Source organism: Teleopsis dalmanni, chromosome 1 (genome assembly GCF_002237135.1).
Source record: "Teleopsis dalmanni isolate 2A chromosome 1, ASM223713v2, whole genome shotgun sequence".
Classification (NCBI taxonomy): domain Eukaryota; kingdom Metazoa; phylum Arthropoda; class Insecta; order Diptera; family Diopsidae; genus Teleopsis; species Teleopsis dalmanni.
This window is the reverse complement of record NC_051846.1, coordinates 61643921-61669388: the sequence shown is the minus strand read 5'-3', so window position 1 is coordinate 61669388 and position 25468 is coordinate 61643921. Positions and strand designations below refer to the sequence as shown.

The 25468-nt window shown below is 24.9% G+C and overlaps 1 protein-coding gene across 1 annotated transcript; it reads left to right on the top strand.

Annotated features, from left to right (window-relative positions):
- The first annotated feature begins 6490 nt into the window (after positions 1–6490).
- On the top strand, positions 6491–24732 carry LOC119682402 (ecdysone-induced protein 75B, isoforms C/D-like). The gene is made up of 3 exons (XM_038095839.1): positions 6491–7685; positions 24284–24372; positions 24700–24732. The coding sequence occupies exons 1-3, from the start codon at positions 6491–6493 to the stop codon at positions 24730–24732; spliced, it is 1317 nt and encodes a 438-aa protein (XP_037951767.1).
- The last annotated feature ends 736 nt before the right edge of the window (positions 24733–25468 follow it).

Below are 25468 nucleotides of genomic sequence, written 5' to 3'. Positions count from 1 at the left end.
ATCATTTAAAATATAACTACATCAACAATCTTCTGAATGATGTTCTGAAAGTGAGTCTATGCCCAGAAAAATACCCAAAAAGGACAAAGGTCCAGTTTGTTCCTAGCAGTTCCTAGCATGTAACGGTTAATAATAATTTTTCTCTGCAGTGATTATTTTCTAAATCAATTATTCTAATAAAAATTTTTCACATAAATGTGTTTATTATCTCTTTCAATATTATTAACCTCGAATTATTTTAAAGTTTTTCTTTATTTTTTTTTCAATTTTTTAAATCTCAATTGAATTTATTATCGATTAATTATAACGGAAAGTGTCGCACTAATATATCGACAGTTCATACTTTCGCATAACCTCGTATATTTCCTTCTCAGCAGCACATCAAACCAAATTTATAAATCGAAATCGAGTTTATAGTGCACTGTAAACGTTTATCGCTCACTCATAGACACTTGTTCCGGTACTCTACACTTAAACTCTCCACAGCATTGAAATATAAGTTGAACGACATTTTGAACATTTTTCCTTGTACTTTGATTTGCGAATTCGCAGATAAAAAATTAAGACTTATAAACATATTTACACAATTTTTTTTTATTTATTTTTTTTACTTAATTAAAGAACATTAATGTGACATAATAAGAAAATTTTGCAATAAAAATTTTAGATTTAATTAGGCGCTTTAAGATATTCTATTCGTTAATATCTTAAAGCGGTTTTAATTTATAATTTCTAATTTAAAATATAATTTTATTTTATTAAAAATATTTTTATTTTAAAATTGAATTTCAACTATTATTTGCAATTAAGTTTTTATTTAATTATTTTTATTTTATTTATATTTATTCACATAATTTTTATTTTTATTATATTAAGTATATTTATTTATAGAAAATATTTTTTTATCAATGTTATTTAAGATATATTTTCTTGTATTATTATTTTTTCAGTTTTGTTTTAATATTTACACAATATAGATAAATCAACGAATTTTGACTTTTATTTTTTTTATTTAATAATCTTTTTTATATATTTTATATTAACCGGATAGACCACTTTTTGTTAAAGTTGAAATTAAACCTTAGTTTTATATTTTTTAATATATTCTATATATTGAGACTTCTTGAGAGTCATCATCAAGATCAAGATCTAACATAAATTAATATTAATAAAATCTATATCTAAACGTCATGCTCTTGATTCTATTGTATATTTTTTTTCATATATAATATAAATATTATATTAACCGTAAAAGTTTGACGAAAGGTTATCGAAAAACAATACAATAATGTATTACCCTAACAAAAGGGTTGTGCAGATCAAATACGATCGCCGGCCACTACAAATTACTGTGCAGATTGGAGAGCTGCCGAAAGAAGTACATACGTCAATGGTTTTTATTTGTGGATAATAATAAAAATACTGTGATAATATGAAATTAAGTTTTATTAATTTATTAATTTGAAATAAATTTTTGGGGATACCATCTGATTTTACCAAAACTATTGAAGGGAAAATTTGTGTAATTGCGGTAGAATAGAATTATATCCGGGCTGCACATATTATTATGTGTTTTAGACAGCCCTACTTTAACCTATGCATGATACATAGCAAAGACTTTAAAACAGTTTAAATGTCCATTGCTCTTCCCGGTTTGATCTAAACTATATAAGATTTTGAAATTATTAGATATAAAAATAAATATCGATTTCAATTTGAGTCTTTATCCTTTCAAGTTCCCTTTCCTGTAAAAGCACCTATATTATTTCTGCATCAACCATCTAAATATATAATTTTATTCATATTAGTTATTAACTGTAAAATTCAGAAATAATAATACCTAAATGCTATAAACCTTTTTACTTATATAGAGAAATATATGTATATCGGACAGTTAATAAAGCCATTTTAATAAAAATCTGAATATTAAATATCCGCCTTGCCGTTTTTGTTGCTAAACTTAGATTAATCGTTTAAATTATTTAATTTAGTTGTATATATTAGTTTTTGTTGTGTAAAATTTAATTATTTAAATTAATTCAAAATTGGTTAAATAAACGAGATATTTTTGGACAGCTTATCCCATTTTTCAAAAAGGGTTTTTGTTTGTAGTTCTTTTCAAAAAATATATCTAATCTGTAATTCTCAAGGTCCTAATTTTTTTCATACTTTAACATTTTGAGTGAAATGTTAAATATGGAGTTTATCAGTTTGTAGACAATCTTCTCAGAGAAAATCTTGTTGTGACCATTTTTAAATAAACAAAAGCCATTTCTTTTTAGTGGCTAATAGTTAAAGATACATGTAGAAACATGCGCTGCATACACGATGTCGAACAGGTATCAAACTAAGTGAGAATTATATATTCGCGTAAATTTTATATTAAGTAATATAAAAACAGCATCTGTGGTCTTTTGTCACAAGATGAAATTGGTACCAATATATATCACCCACAAGTGTTAAATAAAATGTTTCTCATCCATAGTACTTAAATACTCTTGCATCTTTAAATGTTTTATAATCAATACAAAAAAAAAACTTTCTAATTAATTTAAAAAAAAAAAACTAAAATTTATATATGTAAATTTTAATAATTTTTACATTTTCCAATTGTTTTTACATATCAATTAGTTTGTAGTCGTTTAAGTTTTATTAATGCAAATTGCAGTTGAAATGCTTTCATGTTCATAACTTTTAGAGCAATCAACTCATTTCACGTAATCGTATAGTACCGTGGCTTCATTGGTATATAATTCACCTGTTATTTTTTTTTTTTTGTTTTTCGATGCATTTTCACTTTAAAATGCAACTGAACGAATGCGCATGCGCGGCAAGCAAATGCATCCAAACATGTCGTCTCCACTCAATTGTTTTCTATGTGCAACTGCAAATCATTGGATTGCATTGTTTTTTTTTATAATAATTTTATTATTTATACAATCTTACGAGCATAAATATAAATAATTTGGATATCAATGACATCATAATGAAGTCTTTCTCTTTTTCGTCTATGTTATTGATCCTCATTGCACCTAAATTCACATCAAAGCCGATCGCAGTCAATTTTCAGACCACATCAAATGTGCTGTGCGGCGTTATCGGTTTGTCGAGATCACGTTTAAAATGTCAATAAACCAATTTTATTGGCAACATCAATTTTAATAAAAACAATCGCAACTACTCGTAAACTCCATTATTGGTTACTGGAAAATATTTGTCTGTTTTATGGGCTTTTGCAAAATGTCTGCGAAAAGAAAGTAATTTATTGAAAATTTATCACTGCGAAAATAATTCGGTTTCAATGTGTGAAATGTTTAGATAAAATATTTCAGCTTTAGTATCTTAATCGTCCTTTTAATCTATATTAGTTGTATTAAAATTACAATATGATAAGGCTTTCTTCTATGGTTGGAAAAACGCGAGTTAGTGTCTAAATTACTTTAACATAATAGTGTCTGTCACTACTTGGGTGATCCACTGAAAACAGTGTTAAATTGAAATAAGATAGTAAGTTATTCAGGTGAATTTAGTGAAGTATAGTTTGAAACCCAGCATATCTACCTGATGAAATATATATTGCATTCGATTTAAGAGAATGCAATTCTATTTTTCTTATAAGTGGTAGAAATATATTTTATGTTTTGAAAACGCTGATGTAATTTACTTTAACTTTCTTCACTTTTTAATTATAATTTAATAACTTTTATATGAACGTTTTCTTAAATTAATTGAGAGCATACCAAGAAAGCAAGAAGTTGTGGAGCATCAAAAGAATGTTAGGCTAATCTACAATTTCAAAGCAACTTCCAAAACTTTCTTGCGATAGCTAATTATAGTAATTTTGACACGAAGATCTATAAACATCATGAAATAGTGATCAATAACCATCTTGGTTACCCAAACCATCATAAGTGGTGATTTTTTTATAATTCTTCGTTTGACAAAGTTTTCTTTTGGAAATGAAGAAAACTTTCCCGTAGAAAAATTATTTTCCGTCCCAAAGTTTTTTATTAGGTATATTTTTTTTCGCATGGAAACTTTTGGGTTACTCTATCAAATTCAATTTTTTTTAATTGATAAAATTTTATCCTTTCTGGAACCTTAAAATCTCTTTAATTTAACATTTCTTAAAGTTTGAACTTATTTTTGAATTGTATTTATATTCTAATTGCTGTGTTTTTACCATTATCATAATATTTTACAATACTTTTAGTTGCATTATAGTAAAATAAAGTTCAATATTCGTGCAAGCTGATGAGCCCTTGATATAGTAAAATAGATTAAGTTGGATTGGAGTGGTGAATTTGTGCCCAAAACCCACTCGAACTTATATTTTTGGTCTGTTGTGATACCACCCAACTCTGAATTAAGTGAAAATAAAAAAAGTCACTCAGTTATCGTTAAGAAAATGGGTATTTGAGAGGGAAGTTAAAAACTTGAAACAGTTTTTGGTGTTTAATCAAGTAAATCCTTATGCTGATCATAAGGTCCCTAAAAGTGGATATTTGGCGTTATCCCAAACAGGTATTTAATTAGCTCAGGAATTCATTCGATTAAATATTAAAAAAAAAATTTGTACCTATTTGAAAATTTAATCACTTTTATCTGTTTTTATAGTTGAAATGGATTTCTTCTCATTGGATCTAAAATTAATAATTACTTAGAAAATTTTATTGAGTTCATTTTTTCAAGTTTTAAATAAAAAAAGCAAAAAAGTTGATCATTATAACATACTACTAACGAACATTCCATTAAAAATAGTTTGACAATGTAAATAGAAATACATTTTCCATTGACCCAACAACCGGCATTTCCACAAGAGTGCGCACCACAATATGAGCGGTCAAGCGATTTTCCGTCTTCAATTGGAGATTGCTCAGCAAATCGAAACTACATAGATAACATTCCGTATTTTTCCCAGAAAAATATTTTAACTTTCATTTTTCATTTCATTTCAAAGTGAAGCCTCAATCGAATGCAAAAGTCGATGACTCGACTTGAAATGTCGATGATATAATTTTCTCGGTTGTCATATTTTCCCATACAATTTCATTTGCACAGCTGCAATTAAACAAATTAGTTTAAAAACGTTTAATTAAAATTCTTTTTTTTTTTATGAGCACTTATATTAATTTTTTTTCAGTTTTATTGAACTCTGTGGTACAACACTTTGAACTCTATGAACATAAAAACAATGCCAAATATAATTTTGAATAAAATTACAAGGGCAAAATTATTGCAAAAATACTCTACCCATAGTAATTGCCCATAATGACAGAAAAAAATATTTTTATCTTTTCTACATAAAATTGTTGACTTTACAGGGCTAATAACCTACAGAGAAAGTACCTGTTTTGGAATTCATCGTAGCTAATAGCGATTGAATTTTCTTGTATGAAAATTCACATTTGATTTTCTTATAGCCTTCCCAACACCAGCCAGTCGTATTGCTTGAACCTGAAGCCACCAGCCACCAACACAAGTACTCTCACTCGACTATAGTATCTAATCAACCATCCGCATAATTTCTGATTACTCATACTCATATGTTTTAGTTTATCAATTATTATTTCATTTAGCCCTGAATTCTCACGCATAATGCCCACTGAGTATTAGAAAATACTCACACACACATGGGTAATGTTAAATAAATTCAAGTTAACTCTCAACAGAAATTTGTTTACTCTCCTGTGTGCTGATCACATACAAGAACAAATTTGTTTTCACAAGCAAAAGGAAACCAACAACAGCAACAACAGCAACAACAGCAGCAGCAATAACAACATGCTAAAAATTTTCAAGAGCATATGAGAGTGACTTTACGTCATTATTTTATTTTGTGTTTACTTGGTCTCTCTCTTGATATGCGGCTTTGGAGTTGTTGGTTGGTTGGTTGGCTTACTGTGTGTTGCGTAGCGCGTGTATTTACCAGGGTCGTTTTGTTTGTGTGCGCCCATGCTTATTCAGTTGGTTTCGTATACGCCACAACGAACAAGATCCAACGTAAAGGTTGATTTTCCTTTCATTGACAAAGTGTGCTTCGTGCCGTGCGGATCGTTTTTTGTTTACACGTTCGTACGAAAAAATCTTTTGATTTTAAATGAAATAACATTTTTATATCAAATTCAAAGCATTTGACGGTTTTAAACAAAATATTTTATAAGTGATCGTTTGTTTAATTCGCACTTAAGGATCAGTGTTTGACAGTTTAATTATAAGAGTATGCAAAAGAAAAAATACACTTAAAAAAACCGAAAAGTTTTGCAAATATAAAATCTATTAATAAATAAGATGTGTTAATCTACAAAAAAAAAATATTATTAAAAAGTGCTTACCTTTATTACACAAATTTAACATATCAACTATGTATGAAAAATATATCATATAAATAAAAAAAAAATATAATTATTATTACACATTAATGTTAGAAATCATATTAAATAAAACAGTGTCTTAAGTTGACCGGAACAACTACAGAAATATCATGAAAATGTTAATGTCCGCTGACAGCTCTGACTGTCGTCCAAGCAGCAGTGACTGTGAAGGTGCCAGCACTTCACAGCATGCATCTGCAATAAATGCTATAAATCAAGCCAATCATAATCAAAACCAGAACCCTAATCAAATTCCTAATCAAAACCTAATGAAAACTGAAACAAGTGGTAAAACCTCAGTGATTTGCATGTCCTTCGGGTCCGCAAATGAACAAATGCACAAAGAACAAAATCAACTCAATGGCAATAGCATAGTGCAAGCCTTACCGACCCCCTCGAGCACTACGCAAACAACACAAGTTGTTGTTGGACGTTCACATTTAGAAAATGCACTCAAATTGCCACCACACACAAGTGTTTCTGCATATTATCAAAACACAAAGTTAATGCCAAGTTCACAGAACAATTTAATGTCCAACGATCATGAGTCGTCGTCACATCGTCAACAACAGATCGTGGAACAGCAATCGCATGCAAATTCACAAGATTGCGTTATCTTTCAAGCTCCTCAAGACTATCGTACTATAGCACAACATAATAACAATAATAATCGCGTTATCGGTAGTGTTAGTTATGCACACGCGTGTACATCAGCTGCGGCGGCTATGTCGGTACCTGTCACAGAAATGGATACTGTGCCAACAGGTGCATCTTCGTCCACAGCCACGTCGTCGGTTATGCCAATGTGCGCGCGTAAAATGCCACATAGCAACGTTATCTATGCTAATAATAATGAGAATATGAATTCAAATCCAATGCAACATCTACCACAACCACAACAACAGCAATCCAGTGTACACCATTCAAAAATTCTGCAGAATGCAAATAGTATTAATGCACCCACAAGCACTTATGTGGGTAGCAGTATTGCCTCGCATCATCATAATCACAGTGTCGTTAGTACCAGTGACATTCCCTCAAACGCTGTAAATACCATGTATGACAATTATGCTCACAACTCCAGTGCTTATCACCCACACGCCAATATGGGCAATGGTACTAACAGTATTTATCACCCACAACAGCAACATGTTGCAACTGTTGCTAGTGGCAATCACTTGAATGGTAGTGGCACGGTTGTTGTTGTTGCTGCCGATTCGCGTCCACAAACACCGGACTACATCAAATCTTACCCAGTTATGGATACAACTGTGGCTAGTTCGGTAAAAGGTGAACCGGAACTTAATATTGGTAAATATCCAAATTTTTATATTTTTTGTTTTAACTTAAATCAAATTTTGTTAAGAATATTGGCTTTTAAATAATTTTCTTAAAATATCCTTAAAATAATATTTTATAAAAAAATAAAATATTTTTATATTTATTTATTTTATATAAATAAAAATAATTATATTTTTATATTTATTCTATTGTATATATATTTCTAATTTTATTTATTTTATTCTTGTTTTATAAAATTGGTCTTTAAATAATTTTTATGAAATATTTTAAAACGTTTAAGTATTTTTAAATAAATAAAAATAATTATATATATATATATTTATAGTATATATATATCTAATTCATTTTATTTTATTTTTGTGTTATTTTTTTTTTAATTCATAAAAAATATATTTAAATACAAGACAAAACAAATTATAGAGTTATATATTGCCAAATAATATTTTTAGTTTATCTTCAATTAATTTATTAAAAAATTTAATATATATATTATATATTCAAAATAAATTTTATTTTATAAATAAATATAAATTTAACATAAAATGAATTATATATATTAAGATAGTTATAAATAATATTTCTAGTATTTGATTTTTTATTTGATTTTTTAAGAGCTTATTGATTAATGTTAAATAAAACACAAAATTTTACTATTGTTTAAAAGAAATATATATATATATATATTATTTTGCTACCGAAATTTGAACTATAGTCTATAGTCATTTTTATGTTACTGCAAATAGGCCTCAAGACTATAGTGCCCTAAAGATAACTATAGACTAGACGTAAATCATAGATAGCAATAGTTAGATAATCTATATATTTTTGAAAACTACTTTAAAAAGTTAGTATTATTTAATATCGGCTCATGACTCTGTATAAAAATATATGAATAAAATTTGGTCAATAAAACATTAAATTTTATTTATTAAAAAGAAATTGAAATATGTATAACAAAATAAATTCTTTTAAAAATTTAGTATTATAACTTTACTAATATTTTTTTGTGTTTTATTTATTAAATAAAATTATAGTAATAATAATATAATTAGAAAAATATTAATAATAATATATATCATTTGATGATATTATACATATTTTTTTTTAATAAATAAAGAAAATAAATTATAGAAATATATAAATTAAAAATGTGTAAAATATATTTAATATATAAATTAAAAATGTATAAAGTATATAAAAAAACGTTAACTGATAAATAAATAATGTTAGGAAGAATATATAAATATATGAGCGTAATTATATTCAACATAATAATAAATTCATAAAAAAACATACATTATTGACATAAACCCAAAAATTAATAAAAAAAATTATTTGATTAATATTAATAGATTAACTAATAGAAATGAATAAGTAATAAAAGCAAATACATTCAGCAGAAGAAAAATAGAAAATATTATTATTTTAGTATATATATAGTATAATATTATGTCATGCCTTTCTTAAAGAAATGGGCTATATATCTACTCTTATTTTTAACTGTATCTTTTATTGATTTATCTAGGTTTATTATGCTTCTATAACATTACGAACTACATTCAGTATATAAAGTATCCGGAATTGTTCATTTGTAGAATGCTCCTCATAAATACTAGTACATTTCTTTTTTTGAATATTGGCAATACTGTACCAATTTATAGAGCGATCTATTGCTCTATCTGCTATTTGGAAACTTACTTTTGAGTCATTTGGTACGAAAAAAACCATCGTTGTGGGTAGCATTGTTTATACGACATGTAATCATCACATTCATTGAATTTTTCTTGCAAAAAATTTTGGTATTATTCCATCGCAAAAAGACTCGCAAAAATATCTGCAGACATAGCTGGTGCAAACACATAAAGTAATCGATCTTACTTGGCGATAAAGCAATAAAGTGTTACCAACATTTACAAAAGAATTTTGATGGTATTTTTTAGAAGAATTATTCAAATTATTAATTGCGGTTACTTTGTACACTAAATGTATTTCTCAATTTTATAGAATCATATTAAGCTAGATTAATATTTAATTGTAAAATTACAGACTGTGTTATTATTATGCTCTTCATTTGTAACTAAATTATATATTCGGGTTTATTATTGTCTATATAAATTAACATTAATATAAAATTTTCAATATAATTTTTAAATACTTCAGTAGCTGTAATTTAACTTATATTGATGTTATTAATTTACTTTTTATATACGTATAACATAATCCTATACACATGTAGCAACATAATCTCAGCATAAAAAATTATTAATTCAATAACAAATCGTTTAAGTTTTATTGACCCTTTGATCTTCGCTTGATCTGTTAGCATTATTAGCAAATCATTAATTTATACATAAATGCAAATTTTTATTAATTTATTTCTCATCATCAAACAGACTTTTTTTTTTATTTGTGATAAATATTTAAAAAAGTTCGAAAATACTTCCGCATAAAATAAAAATATTTTATTTTATCAAAATTTTTCTGCGGCTGTGACATTTGCAAAATGTTTGACTCATGCAGTGTACTTTGAAGTTTTACTCGTATTTTGGTTTTTTTTTTGTTTTTTATTTAATTTTTTTTTTACTGATAATGTCAAACGCAACGTAAAACTGAAATTAAACGTTTCAAATTAACATGAAGTTCACTATCAATCCGTAGCTAATAAAAAGTTCATTAACATAAAGCACGGTCATCATCATGAACATCGGCGTCAGCAATAGCAGCAACAGCAGCAACCAACAACAATCAACAACAGCAATATTGCTTGGTTGAGTGTTGTCAATTAGTAAAACAAACATGCAAGTCAAGAGGCGTGCGCTCAGCCTCAGTTTGAGATACAAGTTTGCAGCTTCCTACACTACAACCGTACAACCGTACAACCATATAACCGAAGAACAGCTGTGCCTGAAAGCAGCTGAACTTAAATTTGAACTCAGAATTGAACTCAACTGAGCTGAGGTGAAATAATGAATTAAATATTGAAAAAATAAAAATATTAAATGATTTGACGGTCATTTCAAACGATTTTGAGGTACATTTCAATGTGCGAATACAGCTTCCGATTTCCGAGCAACAATATTGCGGGTGTCAATGAGCGTTATATGTGTATCTAACTGATTTAACCATAAAACAATCTAACTAACATAAAAATCTATACATATTTATGCATAAATATGCTTTAAGCTGAGCTAAATCTACTGATTAAGCAGGAAATGTTTTGCGTTTTTATTGTTAAACCACAAAAAACATTATTCGGTATTTAATAAATAGGCTTAAACCTTGATAGATAATTAGCATTTTTTTTCTATCTGATTTTAGCGCTTGACTACAGAACTTAATTGGACAAAATTTTGCTCTAAAACAATAGCGAAAAACGGCCTATATTTTTGGTTTTATGTACTACCTTGACTTCTCTTTTCAACTTTTATTCTGTTATATATTTTGCACTCTCCTTTTGTAATTGCAAGGTCTTCAAAAAATAAATAATTGTTTGCTTCAATTATTTTTCATGTAATTAAAAGCTATTAAAATCAAGCTATATGATCTAAAATAAATTCAAAAAAAATATATATAAAAATACTGATTTAACTCTTAACACCTTCAATTTTAATTATTAAAACCATGATTGATTTATCGTTCGATCGTTTGAGTAATCACCAATAACAGCAGCATAAGTGTTCACTAAAGTATTGAAGTAGTTAATTAGTTGCACTTCAACACTTCACTTAAGATTGTGTTCAGATGTTTTTTTTTTATCAATTTATTTAATGCTTAAATAATACAATAAATGTTGGAACGATGTCTTTACTCAACCAACGAGCTGACAAGGTCACTCGTCTCACACTTGAACCTACAAGCATATGGTCTGGCATATCTTCCTTATCTTTAGTATTCACTACGCAGCCCAAGACGTTCTCACAATTTATTAAGTAAATTGTTCCGCATAAATGTACGTACGCTACGCTATGCTTTACTCTGTTCTGTTCTGGGTTCATGTCAGTTCATTTAACTCGAAATAATTTTTATAATAAAAACGTAAAAAAAAAAATTAAATAAAAAAGAAATCACAAAATTAAATTATATATAAAAATGTTATATTAATAAAAATTTAAAATAACTGTACCAATGTCATCGATGTCAAAAACCCCAAAATTTTAAAAAGGGAAGTAAATGCATCTTTTTTCTGATTGTTTTCTCGTCAATGAACCGGTTAAAACTTGTATCTTCTTCTTTGCCATATGAATGTGTAGATATTTCTTGATATTTTTATAAATATTGATGAATCAATTTTAACTGTGATTAAGGCTGTTAAAGCTGAGTCAAGCAATTTATTTTTTTTACACAGTATGCAAAATATAGCGCTTCACAACAAAGACTTTCATATATATCGGAGCAGTTATTTTTAAAAAACTTTACTCATTTAAATACCAGGATATTAACTTGAAATACTACTTTAAAAAAGGAATAAAATTCATAAAACTAATAATGAAATTTAAAAAAATAATAATAAAATAAAAAATAATAATAAGAGAATAAAGAAAATAATTTTGAAAAAAAAAAAAAAACAAAAATAAAAATAAAACAAAAAAAAGAACAAGGATATAAAGAAAATAATTTTAGAACAAAAAAAACTAATATAACCAAAAAAAAATAATAAAAAAAAAATATAAAAAATTAATATAAAAAAAATAATATAAAAAAAAAATAGTATAAAAAAAATAAAAAGAAAAAGTATATAATAATAAAATAAATAACAAAAAATAAAATATATAGCAAATTTAATGATAAGGATATTAGTCTAATGGTAGATTTGTTGACGAGTCATAGATGCTTAGGGAACCATGCTTGAAAATTGGATCTCCAGTTTTATTATTCGAGTTGAACTTGTGGAGAACACTATGAAAATACCTCAGGTCTGCTATATTACTATCCAGCGTGTACACGGCATTGATTGACAATTTGTATATTGTGAATATTTCTCTATGGTGAATATTTGTATATTGCAATGTATCTATATTGTGAATATTTGTATATTCTTCACAAAAATATTTTTCTCATATACTGAAACAAAGCTGGATTAGTAGCAAAAACCTGAACATCATTTATAAAAGTAATTAAGTTCGAGACCTTGAAAATGTTTCTATTAGGAAATTGTCTTACTTCATTCTTGACAAATTTATTCTTCAATTAACTTCATCTGCAGAAGAAATACCTGCCAGTTTATTAACTAATCCCTAAAATTAAAACTTCACAGTTCTGAAGTCATAGCTTCATCAAATTTTTTCTTTTATTTGTTTTTATTCCATTAACTTAAAAAAAAGACTAAAGTCTGATTTTATTGTTCTAACTTAAGTCTCAAAACTGACTTAAGTATGAATTAAATCAGAAAATTATTATTTTATTTAGTAAGGGGAAAATCCATGGACATATGTTTAGTTCTCGATAATAAAATTTTTGGTGCCCTTGTTGTAATTCTTTATAAATATAATTCATTGTAGCTAAAAATATACAAAGTTTGATCGTGAACTCACCCACTTAACCTTATAACAACAACAAAAGACATTCATATATATAAAATAAAAAAAAATAAAATGAAAAGTGAAATTTAAGTGAAGTCATTCAACCTTTGTGAAGTGTTCATGTCTTGAAACGCTGCACTGAGTTTAGCTGGAATTTTGCCATAAAAAGCAATTAAATGATAAGTAAATTGAAATGCGGTATTAATATAACATATTTACAACTTACAACACATATTTAAGTATGTTTATATTAAGTGATATTTATGCTTAATAAATAAATGAAGTATATTTAAGATTTAAAAATTATTACATAAAAACTAAAGATAGGAGACTAAGTATAATACTTACTTTACTTTTTAACAGCTAAAATGATTCGAAAATGCTTTAGTAACTAATTACAGATAATAGTCTACTTTATATATATAATATGTTATATATTTCTATTGAAAACAACAGTTTACTTTAGGAATCTCTTTCATCAAAACGGACATTAAAATAAATTTAATATAATGTATATAGATGTATCTGTATAATTTATAAAAAAGTTCACTAACTTTTATGTTGCACTATATCTGTTATAATGAATTATTATAAAATCAACTCTCTACTGCCTTGTTTACACACAACTTCATTTAGCGACAATCTTCATTTATACTTCATTAGTGTCAAATTAAGATTTCTCATTTGTTCCAAATTGTTGATATCTTCTCGTGTTATTTCGACATTTATTTTAAAATTATACTTATAATATATACTTAACATTTAAAAATGTAGTAGTTAGTTTTTTTCATTGAAAAATTACTTGATATTTCAATTTTAAATGAAAGTGAAAAATTGTTTAAAAATAAATTAGTATTTTTCAACTATTAAGTAGTCAATGTTACTGTCATTTTTGCAAAATAACTCTTTGAAATCATTGAAATTTTCACTGCGCTCTAATAATTCAAACTGTCAAAATGTTTAACTATTTGCAAACGTTTCATGCGATGTATGCTAACATAAATAAATAAGTTATTTGTATTTTTTAATTTTTTTTTAGGTTGGCAACAATGCCCCTGCCAAAATGTTGCCAATGTAAATTTGACAAAAGTGCACTTTACTCCTACCATTCATAGTTGCTTTTGTATTATTTGGCAATTGAAACGAACTTTGTGTGAGTGTGTATGTGCGGTGTGTTTGTTTGTTTGTTTTATTGTTTACTGCGACAGTTGTTGAGAGTGAATGTGCTGTGGTGAAAGTTTGTAATAACCAAAGATGCGAATAGAGTCATTCACTCTTCGTCTTACTATTGCCACAATTGCAAAAGAAAAGTTTGGCTATTTATTTTGTTGTTGTTTTTTTTGGTTTTTTTTTGGTTGGCGAAAACTTGTGTGGGAGCTAAAAATCATTAATATATATATTTAAAATTTTTTTTATTACTACAATTGTTACAATTATTTTGCATTTTAGAAATTATGTAGGTATTTAGTTAGTGAGTCAATTGTTGCATTTTTAGTGTTGGCAATTTGTTTTTTTCGTTTTTTAAAGTCCCCTAACCTTTTATTAACTATTGGTATATAAATAAATTTTGTATATAATTTTTTGGCACAATTATAGATACCAAAAAGTGAAATTTTTTATACATTTATAAAAAAAATTGAAAGTAAATAAATTTTTGGTGTTTAAATATTTACAATAATATTGAAACAGTCAAGAAATATCTTAATAAGTTTCTAATATTGAGCCACTATAAGAATAAATAATTTATAATATTAAAACTATTAAAAATAATTTTAATAATTTTATAAAATTTAATCTTAGCGCAGAATAAGCACAAATAAATTGCTGTAAAACTTCTTTTGTTTATTGTAAAAATATAAACACTTTTGAAATAGTTAAAGAATTTTTTTAATTTTGCAAAAATGAGCTACTAAATGAAAAGTAATAACATTTACTTATAGTATAATTAATATAAACGGATATATGTTTTTTTCTATTATTATTGAGAATTGATTTAACACATAAAAATCAAAAATTTTGTTTTTTTTTATTTCTTTAAATATACTTATAAATTTGTGTTAAATATTTAATTCTATTTTAATTTTTATTTAAAGCTATTTTTATTACAGATTAATTTTAATTTATTAAAAGTTATTTTTTAAATACATTATATTATATTTTATGTATAATATTTAATGTTTTTATTAGTGTTGTCGAAATAGCTATGCTTTCTTTATAATGCGAATTAAGCTATTTTTAAAATTTAGAGGATTTTCGTGTAATATTTACCTTTCTTAAATTAAAATAAAATGAAATAAAATAAAATAAAATAAAGACTTTTTAATAATCCCATAATATTAGGCTTACTTATCCTAAAAATAAAGAAATATTAAAACAAAAATTAAACAAATTTTTTAAAATTGATCTTTTGTATTCAAAATTGACCCACAAGTAATTAATATGTTTTATATTAACATATATTTATAACACATTTACTATGTACAGACAAACTCATTTTTAAATAAAAATAAAAATGAAATAAAAATTTACAATTTAAAATAATCAATGAAACATAATGTTAAAAGCCGCTTAAATAAACTCTACAATATAAGGTCAAAAATCTTAACCGTTTTTCCTTATTTATATTTAAACACCAACAACAAAAAACAATATAAATAAATACAACACATAATAAAAATTCAAAAGTCAAAAAACTTCCCAATGCATTTTGCCAAAAAAGTTCAAAAAACGTTCAAAAAAAATACAAAAATTCATGTGACAATAAATTTAGCATGCATTCACCTTAAATACAACAACAAATGATAACAAATATTGCATAATATCAAATAAAATATATACGTATGTATAAAAAGAGCGAATTAAATTACAACAAAGACAAATACAATAAAAACAATAATACAAATGCCCAAAGCACACCCACTACACATACTCAACTCGACAAAAAAAAAAGCGTGCGTGCAGGCGGTGTGGTGAGGTGTAATCACCTCACCTCTCACCATTAACAGGCACATATGAACGATAATAAAATAACCTCGACAACAATTCGTACTCAACAGCAATTGACCTCAGAAGGGTTTTTGAACTCAAAAAATAATATTAAAAATTAACAACAACAAAAAAAAGTTAATCAAATAATATGCTCAAATGTATAAAGAAATTTTAAGCACTTGAACATTGAACTGAGCTGATACTCATAAAAAAATAAATAAAATACTAATAATGGTTGTGAAAATAAAAAACCTGAAATACTGCTGATGTTTGAACAAACACCGTATTTCCGTATTGCATATTAAATTTATCACTAATTCATAATTAATAATATTAAATAAATTTTATAAAACATTAATGTTGATTTTCATGTTTATGTTAAAAACAAAAAAAAAATATTTTTTAATTTAAAAAAAATATATAACAAATATATAAACTAAGTAGCAAAATCAAATTTACATATAAATACATGTATAAACAATATAATAAATATTTAAAACAAAAAATAGCAACAACAAAACACAAAGTATCAAGAATTTCAATGTCAAATTTGTGCTATTTTCTTTTTCAATATTTTTGTTGCTTTTTTCAAATTTTTCATTTATTTGTTTTTTTTTTTGCTTTTGTTGTTTTTAACATATAAACTAACAAAATTATTTTTGACTAAATTTTTTTCACATATATTTTGATATTTTCACATACGCATATATTTACAAATATACAAATTTGCACTTATATATGGGTGTACATGTGTGTATGTTTTTGCAGCAGGGAACAACTATCTTTTATGATGGCCGACACAGTGCTTTTTATTTTTTTGTTGTGGTGTGTTCTGTGCTCAGCGAGTACTTTTTGCGGTGAATGAAACTTTCAAGGTCGTTATTTTATGCGTATATGATTTAATATATGCATGCATGAGAGTGTGTATATGTGTGTGCGTAAGCATATTTTGCTGTGGTAATTTTTTTAGAACATATAAAAGACAAATTTTCATATATTTATTGATTATCAATATGAAAAAAAGAAAGAGAATATTTAAATATTTATAAAAAAATTAAATAATATTATTTAATTGAAAATATTATATACTATAAAAACACAATCTGTTTGAATTTTGTACTATTTTGTAAAATAACAAACAACCAAAAATCAGCAAACACCTTTTAAATAATAAAATTAAATACAACCACTTTCCTCTCTCCACCACCATCTTTCTAATTGAAATACAACAAGAAATAGGAAAAAAGTTGTTTAAATTATTTTTTTTCACTTCATCAACACAACACATACACTTTTGTTATTAGATAATATTGAAAATAAAAACAAATATTTGTGTTTGAGAATTTTTTTTTTTTGCTCTGCTTATCTTTAGTTCAAATTATTTTCCCAGTTTATTTATAAATTTTTGAACAAAACAAAAAAATTTTTCGCTACTATGTCGTTTTTGCTATTTAAACAATAATATATATTATATTAATATATTATATGTTTTTAAATTATAATTATAGCTAAGTATGAACTTGAAATTAATTATAAATTTAAAATTATCTGCTTGAGTGGCGCTTTTTTCTAGTAATCTGTGTTCTTTATTTTCTTTGTTTTTGGCTTGTGCTACAATGTGTAGGTGTGTAGGTGTCAGTGTTGGTCACTTGTAGAGTGTAGCGTGTGTGCTTTTTCTACAATGAAATATTCTCAGACATATTGTCTGACGTCATGCATTTGTAATAATTTTTTTTCTTTTAATGCACGTGTTTGTTTTTAATTTTAAGTATGCCATATTTTCAGAAAATATTTATTTCCGCGTTCTATATAATTTTATAGGGCTCTCAGTTAGACTATATTTATGACGCTGTCTGTCTATCTGCCTTATAGTAATTTATATGGTTTAGTAGGAAATAATAAAAGCAATATATGCGATTCATTTTTATGGATGCTTTTTAACGAAGTAAATAAAATAAGTTTTATATAATAAATAAAAATTAATTTAAAAAACTTAAATAAATAATACATATTTAAGTTTATTGCACCCTTAAAATCACAAAATCGGTTTAATAAAATAGTATACTTTGCAGTTAGTTAAATAATATAAAATTCTTTTTTGTGTTAAATAATATATGCATAGTTTTTAAATATATAAAATTAATATTATATGTATAAGCTTTTATTTGAAATAAAATAAATTGTAATTGAAATAATTTTTAATTAGAATATATAATATATAATTCGTTAAATTTCTATAGTAAAACTATATATATATAGTATTATTTCTCTTTAAATTATACTTATTATTTTATTATTATTCTAAATTGAAGAAACCGTTTGGCAACCTAACACATTAAACTATAGTTACACCGTATTTACATTTGTATATATATTTATCTATATATGTACATATAATTATATAGATATATATGTTATGAAGATATACATTCATATATACATCACGTCAACATCATTTAAAGCAGCTGTTTTTCTACAAATTTTATACCACATTAAGTCTATTAACGAACAACTGTAAATGTGTTAAGAATTTTAAAATAGATAAATGGTTTCCCATTACTGGAGGCAAACTCATTATTATGCTAAGCATCTGCTCTTAAATAAATTTGTATAATTATATGCTAATTACTAGTTTTTTTAGTATAAGTCTATAAGATGTTTTGTCTTGTAGCCTCTAAGCTTATTTAAAATTACCATAAATAGCTTAATAAAGAGTATTTACACTTGAAAGAGCAACTTTGGTGAAAATGACAAAAAAGTGCAATTTAACGTTATAATACAATGTTTTAATATAAATCAGATTATTACAATAAAAATATTAACCATATTATGAAGTGTTATATTGTGTTTTTTTAATTTTTTTTTTAATTTTTTTTTTTAACTATAACTTCATGATTTAAATTATTATTTTTAACTTCATAATTCTTAAATTGCAAAAGTATATGCAATTAAAATACAAAACATTTTTACAATATTAGACTGATTAAATATTAGGTCTAAAATTGTGATAATCTCCTGTATTTTAATTATTTGTACTTTCTGAAAATTAAAGAATTTTGCGTAATTAGCAGAAGTGATAAGTTATGATTCATAAGTTACTGTATATATTCATATGACTAATTTTACGTAATCTTTATTTTTCACATACCAGATCAGACATTTTTCTAATCTCTTAATTAAAAAAATTCAAAATACCACACTATTACTTCATTTATCCAGAAAATATTTTCTTGGAACTAATAACTCATGCATCGTGTATGTCAGTTAATTAGTAAATTTTATTTAAACAAAATTTTAAAAAACATTGTGTGCTTTTAACTGTATTCACTGTATTATATACACAATATTACACAAAAACTATAAATATCATAATAATTATTATAGCAAATCAATATTCTGCTCCAAATTACAAACGCTTTCGCCTTTGGCAAATTTCAACTTGTCAAGTCGCATCCACACACAAAGTTGGCATATTTTACTACAACTTAATATGCACATAGTAAGGCACACGGCAAATGGTTGTCATAAATAACTTAAATATAATTAAATATATGAAATATTTAAATAATTAAAATAAAATTTTATTGTTTTGAAATAAAATACAATTTTTTAAAAAAAAAAAATTTAAATTATTAACAAATAAAAATAAACAAAAGTTTAATATATGACAAAACTTTGTTTACTTACTAATATTATATATTTTACTTGCGGAAAATCCGAAATTAAATGAAATTTTCACTTTCAACAAAATTAGAAAGCAAGAAAACACCAATATAAAATAATTATTGGCACTGTAATCAATTAAAGCAACACTTAAAATTAAACAACTACAATTTTAAATTATTTTCAAAATAAATTAGTATTTATTTGAAAATATAAAATAAAAACTAAAACCAGGCAATGAATTTTTTTAAAAACAAAACACGATTTCTGATGACGTTTTTTTACTGCTAAGCACTTGCAACGCACTTTACTCGATCGTTGCCTATAAAATGATATAATTGGTGTTTGTTAAATGGTTACACCATATGCCATACATGGCATACCTACAGGAGAGCGACATACCATAGTCATTTTCTTCGTTACAGCCGAACGTAGACGTATAAGTAATAAAAAAAAATTTGCGGCTACAACGTCATTGTACAATATTTTGCATTTGCTTTTGCCATAAATAAGTTGTGAACGTGCACTTGTGTGTGTGTGTGTGTGTGTTTGTGTGACTATAAAAAAGTGCAATGATCTGCAGTGCAAATGTCACTGGCCTCTTAATAAAAACATAAGCACATGTGAATGCATATGCACACAAACAAAACTGCATGTGCCAAAGCAAAATTGTAGTTTTTTTTTTATTTCTTTGTTTTTTATTATGTTTTCATCTAAATTTAACTCCTATTCATATTTTGTTGTTGTAAAATAGCAAAATAAATACCGGCTACTTCGTGTGAAGATCATGAACATGCAAACTTTTTTATAGTTTTTTCTTTGCATTTATTTCTAATTTTCTCTAAGCAAATACATATGTATGAGTATTTATATTTTTAATCGGCTTTGAAGCTGTTAAAAGCAAATAAAATAAATATAAGAAACTTTTAATGTTATTAGACAAAATGTAATGTAATAAAAATATTAATTAAATATAAATTAAGTTTGGAAGAATATAGAAAAAATAAATTTAAATAAAATAAAAGTTAATTTAATAACAGTAACCTATAGATGACTTTGTTCTGTATGTAGAATATAGTCAATATATTGGTCCAAATAAAATGTCATAAAAAATAAAATTTTTGTTTGAATTATTAATTTTATATATTATTTATTTTAATATTTTTTTATGCATTTTAATTTTTTAAATTATTATAATATATAATATAATCATAATTTTATTTTATATTATTTGTATTATTTTCTTATGAAGTGCATTATTTTTTATTGAGCAAATAAATCGTTTAAAAACAAAATTATTATTCAAAAATTGTTGGTCTTTAAAACAAAAAATTATTTAATAACAAAATAAATTTAATCAAATTCTAAAGCGAAATAAATTTCATAATAAAATAAATTTAACCAAATTAAAATTTTAAAGCGAAATAAATTTAAAAAAAATAAATTTAATTTAATAAGAAAATAAATTTAATTGAATTTTATTTTAACAAAAAAAAAAATTAATTAAATTTTAATGTACAACAAATTAAATTCGTTCAAACTTAAATAATTTATTTAATTAAGCAAAATTGAATTAATAAGATTTTTTATAGTTTAATTTAATTTAAAAAGGTATATATGATATTATTTAAAAAATATGTTGGAAAAATATTGAGCAATTTTTACTAAAATTATTGTTGGTGAAATTGTTTTTAACATTATTATATCGACATGGACTTCTTAAATACCAATTTGTTTAAATATTTAGTTATATATATGTATAAATAATTAATCACATCCTGTACATATTCACTAAAAAAAAAATTCTGAATTAAATAAAATTAAACTTTTAAAGTTTAATTAGTTTTTTCGAATAAGCTACGCTTTCTTATAATGACAAAAAAGCTGTTTTTTTAAATTCAGAGGATTTCGAATAGCAAAGAAAAAAATTAAATAATTGTAGTTAAATTTGATTAAATAATCAAATTAAATCTCGATACGGACTCCTAAGTATCAATTTATTTAAATATTTAGTTAGAAATCACCCTGTATATACTTACTGATAAAAAAAATTAATTCTTTTATTTCTAAAATGAAATTGTTAAATACTAAATATATATATATTATTCATATATTATATTCATATATCAGAACCTAGGTTAACATGTATTATTTAAACATGCATACGACTTATTACAAAATGAAATTCATTTTCTGCTGTAATATTTTTTTTTTTTTGGCTCTGCTTTACATTGCAAAAGCAACAAACTTTCACAAGCCAACGCTGGCATTTGAAGCAAAAAAAAACTCATTGTTTTTTTCATTACAAACTCCTAAAATGCATTGTGAAGCAAAAGAAATTTCAAGTTCAACGTACACAAAATCACACAAAACTATTTACGCACACACACACAGGCTCACACAAACGTATTCATTGCACACAAAGCAATAAAAACATTGATTCAGTCAGTGCAATCAAATGTTATTACACACATACATACACACACTCTCACAAGGCAACTAAAATATCAAAGCTTATTTGTTCGGCGATTGAGACAACGTAAAAACGAGTTTGACTGCTTTCTTCGCCGTGTTATTTACTTCATATATTTACAGATCTTGCTTTGTACTTTCTTCGTAAGAATAAATTGACAACATTGCTGCGTTGTATTTATGGCAACACTAGTATTTTTTTTAATTTTTTATTTTTATTATTTTTATTGTTGTTACCGCAAGTGCTCGAGCACGCGAACTTTCTTCAACGCTGCTTGCTGGCTGTTTCTTACTTTCGGTGAAAGTTATGTAATAAGTATAAGAGAACCAAACAAAGCGGCTTGTAAACAGAATTGTTGTTGTTCGGATTGTTTTATAACATCAACAATTTTTTTTTCAATTTCGCTTTTTACTTTCTTCGTACCATAAACAGACATATTTACTTGTTCTTGTGATCTTGATCTTGTTCAGAAGAAAGCAATTAAGATGTAGCCGTAGACTTTCTTTAAGACTTTCTTTCAAGAGAGTAAAAGTTTTTTATATTCATTAATAATATTATTATAGTAGATTATGAATACTTTTTAGAAAATGATTCAATTTTTATGTTTGTTAAAAATATTAATTTTTATACATTGCATTAATAAAATAATTAATACATAGTTAATTAATTAAATAATAATTAAAAAGTTTTAATGAAATTGTAGTTTACATTATTAATAATTCATTTTTATTTTAATATCTTATTTTTAACAAATTGTAGTATAGTACTGAAGTATTTTTTATATTAATTTGTTTACAAATTCATTACAAATTGTGTTTAAAAAAAAATGGTAATATAATTTTTTAATTTATAATGAATTTTCATTTTTTTTTTTTTGATTTTATGTTATTTTTAATAAGGAAATTAATTTTTACTGAAAATAAATTGAATGTAATTTTCTTTTGAAATTCATTAAATATTTTATAAATTTATTTGTTTTTAAATAACATTAATATTGTAATTTATTTTTTAATTAATAATTTTTATTTTTTATACATTTTTATTTTTTCTTAATTTATAAATTCAGTATACTGAATTTTTTAATGTAACCCCATTAAAAAATAAATACACTATATCTTTTTAAATTATAATATAATTCTTTATAAATTTATTTTAATGTTATTTATAATAGCATTATTATATATACTCGTATATTTTTTTGGTTTTATATTCATTTAAATTAATAAATAAGATAAATTACTAAAAGGTCATAAATTTATTTTGTAAAAAAATTATATTAATATAATTTTTTAAATCTATTATAATTAAAAATATTTAATATATATTTTGCAATAAATTCAGTCCCTTATAACATTTTTAAATATAAATGAAAATATTTAATATATATAATTTTTTTTAATAAACTAAAATTTAATTAATATTTCACAATTTATATATTATTTTATATAATGTAAATTTAGTGATGAATTTAAAATAAATCATTTATGGGTCTCTAGCGTTTTAAAGGCAATTTGTTTTAAGATGTCTCTTCTTATGATTTAGTTATTATTAAGGGCTTCTACTACAACGAAATTTTTTTAGGCTTGGGTCAATTTTAGTCATTAATTTCTTTAATATGTGCCTTTCTCTGGAAAGCACAGTTTAACATAGATTTATATCTATTGTAAAATAGGTATTATAAATCATGACTACACCATTGCATGGCAGTTCATTTGTCTTAAAGGCGTCGTGATATTCTGATGTCTAATATGCCTATGACTTGGTATCCAAATAATGTATTTACTGTATTTTAGTACTTTTTTAATAAATTGCATATTATTTTATATGGTGTATGTTTCATACATACATCAACTAAAATTTGGTTTATTAACTCAACATTTAATAATTTTTTATCATCTCAATATTTTATTTTTACTTTATATACTTTTAAAATCTATTTAAATCTAATTAATATTTTTTTTCAGAATTTGATGGCACAACTGTTTTATGTCGAGTTTGTGGTGACAAGGCATCCGGTTTTCATTATGGAGTACATTCTTGTGAGGGCTGTAAGGTAAGTTGAAATTTTGTTTTTGTAATCTTTCAATACTAATTTATATAATTATGCCTATATAAAATTATTTATTAATATTTCACGTATATTGAAATGATGTATATGGTTGATTATTACTTTAAACCTTTAAAAATAACTTAAGTTTTGTATTATTAATAGTAATATTTTAGAATTTTAACTCAAAAGTGACAATATGGACCTTCAAATCAAAGTGAATTGCCAGTATAATCTAACATATTATGAAATTAAGTAATGAAAATATGATTCCCCATTAAAGGCCTTAACTTCTTATTTCATTATAATTTATTTAAATTTTGCTATATCAAGCCAAACAGTCAAGGCTTCACATGGACACCCTAAACATAATAAATAATATCACATGCGGAACGATCGCGAAATGATAAAATGCATTACTTCATGCTTTGCAACAAAGCGTGCCGCACACGTGTTGGAGAAGCGCTGTAATTACCGGAAATCTATTTGGTAACGCTACTGAGCTTATGCGACAAAAGGATTATATTCACTAAGCTGTTTACCTGTCTGGATTTATTTAGTCTACCATTGCATTGCCGTAATGTTGGCTGTTGGCTGTTAATATGCGCGCATGTTTGACATTGAACTTGTGTAACCCCTGTTTCGATTGTGTCTTCAGTACTTGAAGAGGGTACCCTCTTCATATCAATATAATATAGTGATGTGCTTGGAATACTTTTTTGAATGTAATCAGTGTATATCTATATAAGTATTATTTTTCATTTGTATATATGTATTTTTTTTTTGAATTTTGATATAAATTTAATTTAACTACGCAATTAAATTTTGAAATCGGTGCTCTTCCATTATTCCCCTAATTTTATTTAATTTTCATATGACGGAACCCCTTTAATATGAAATGTAAAACATCATAAAGGACATACAGCACTGCTTTATGTACCTGTACTTTTTGGTATGTCGAAGCAGCAAAAGTATTCAGTATTCATTTCAGTATCCTTTCTTATATCGTACACTACTCTCCTCTCTTTCAACACTCTTCCACCATAGGTATTTACTGCGCGCTACTACTGCTGCTGCTGCTGATCACAATTTGGCATTGAAT

Bases quoted from the DNA above. Each gene is read 5' to 3' on its own strand.
- LOC119682402 (XM_038095839.1), top strand. From the start codon at position 6,491: ATGTTAATGTCCGCTGACAGCTCTGACTGTCGTCCAAGCAGCAGTGAC. The intron at 7,686-24,283 runs GTAAATATCCAA...ATTTTTTTTCAG, and splicing joins TGAACCGGAACTTAATATTG to AATTTGATGGCACAACTGTT. The intron at 24,373-24,699 runs GTAAGTTGAAAT...TGCTATATCAAG, and splicing joins ATTCTTGTGAGGGCTGTAAG to CCAAACAGTCAAGGCTTCAC.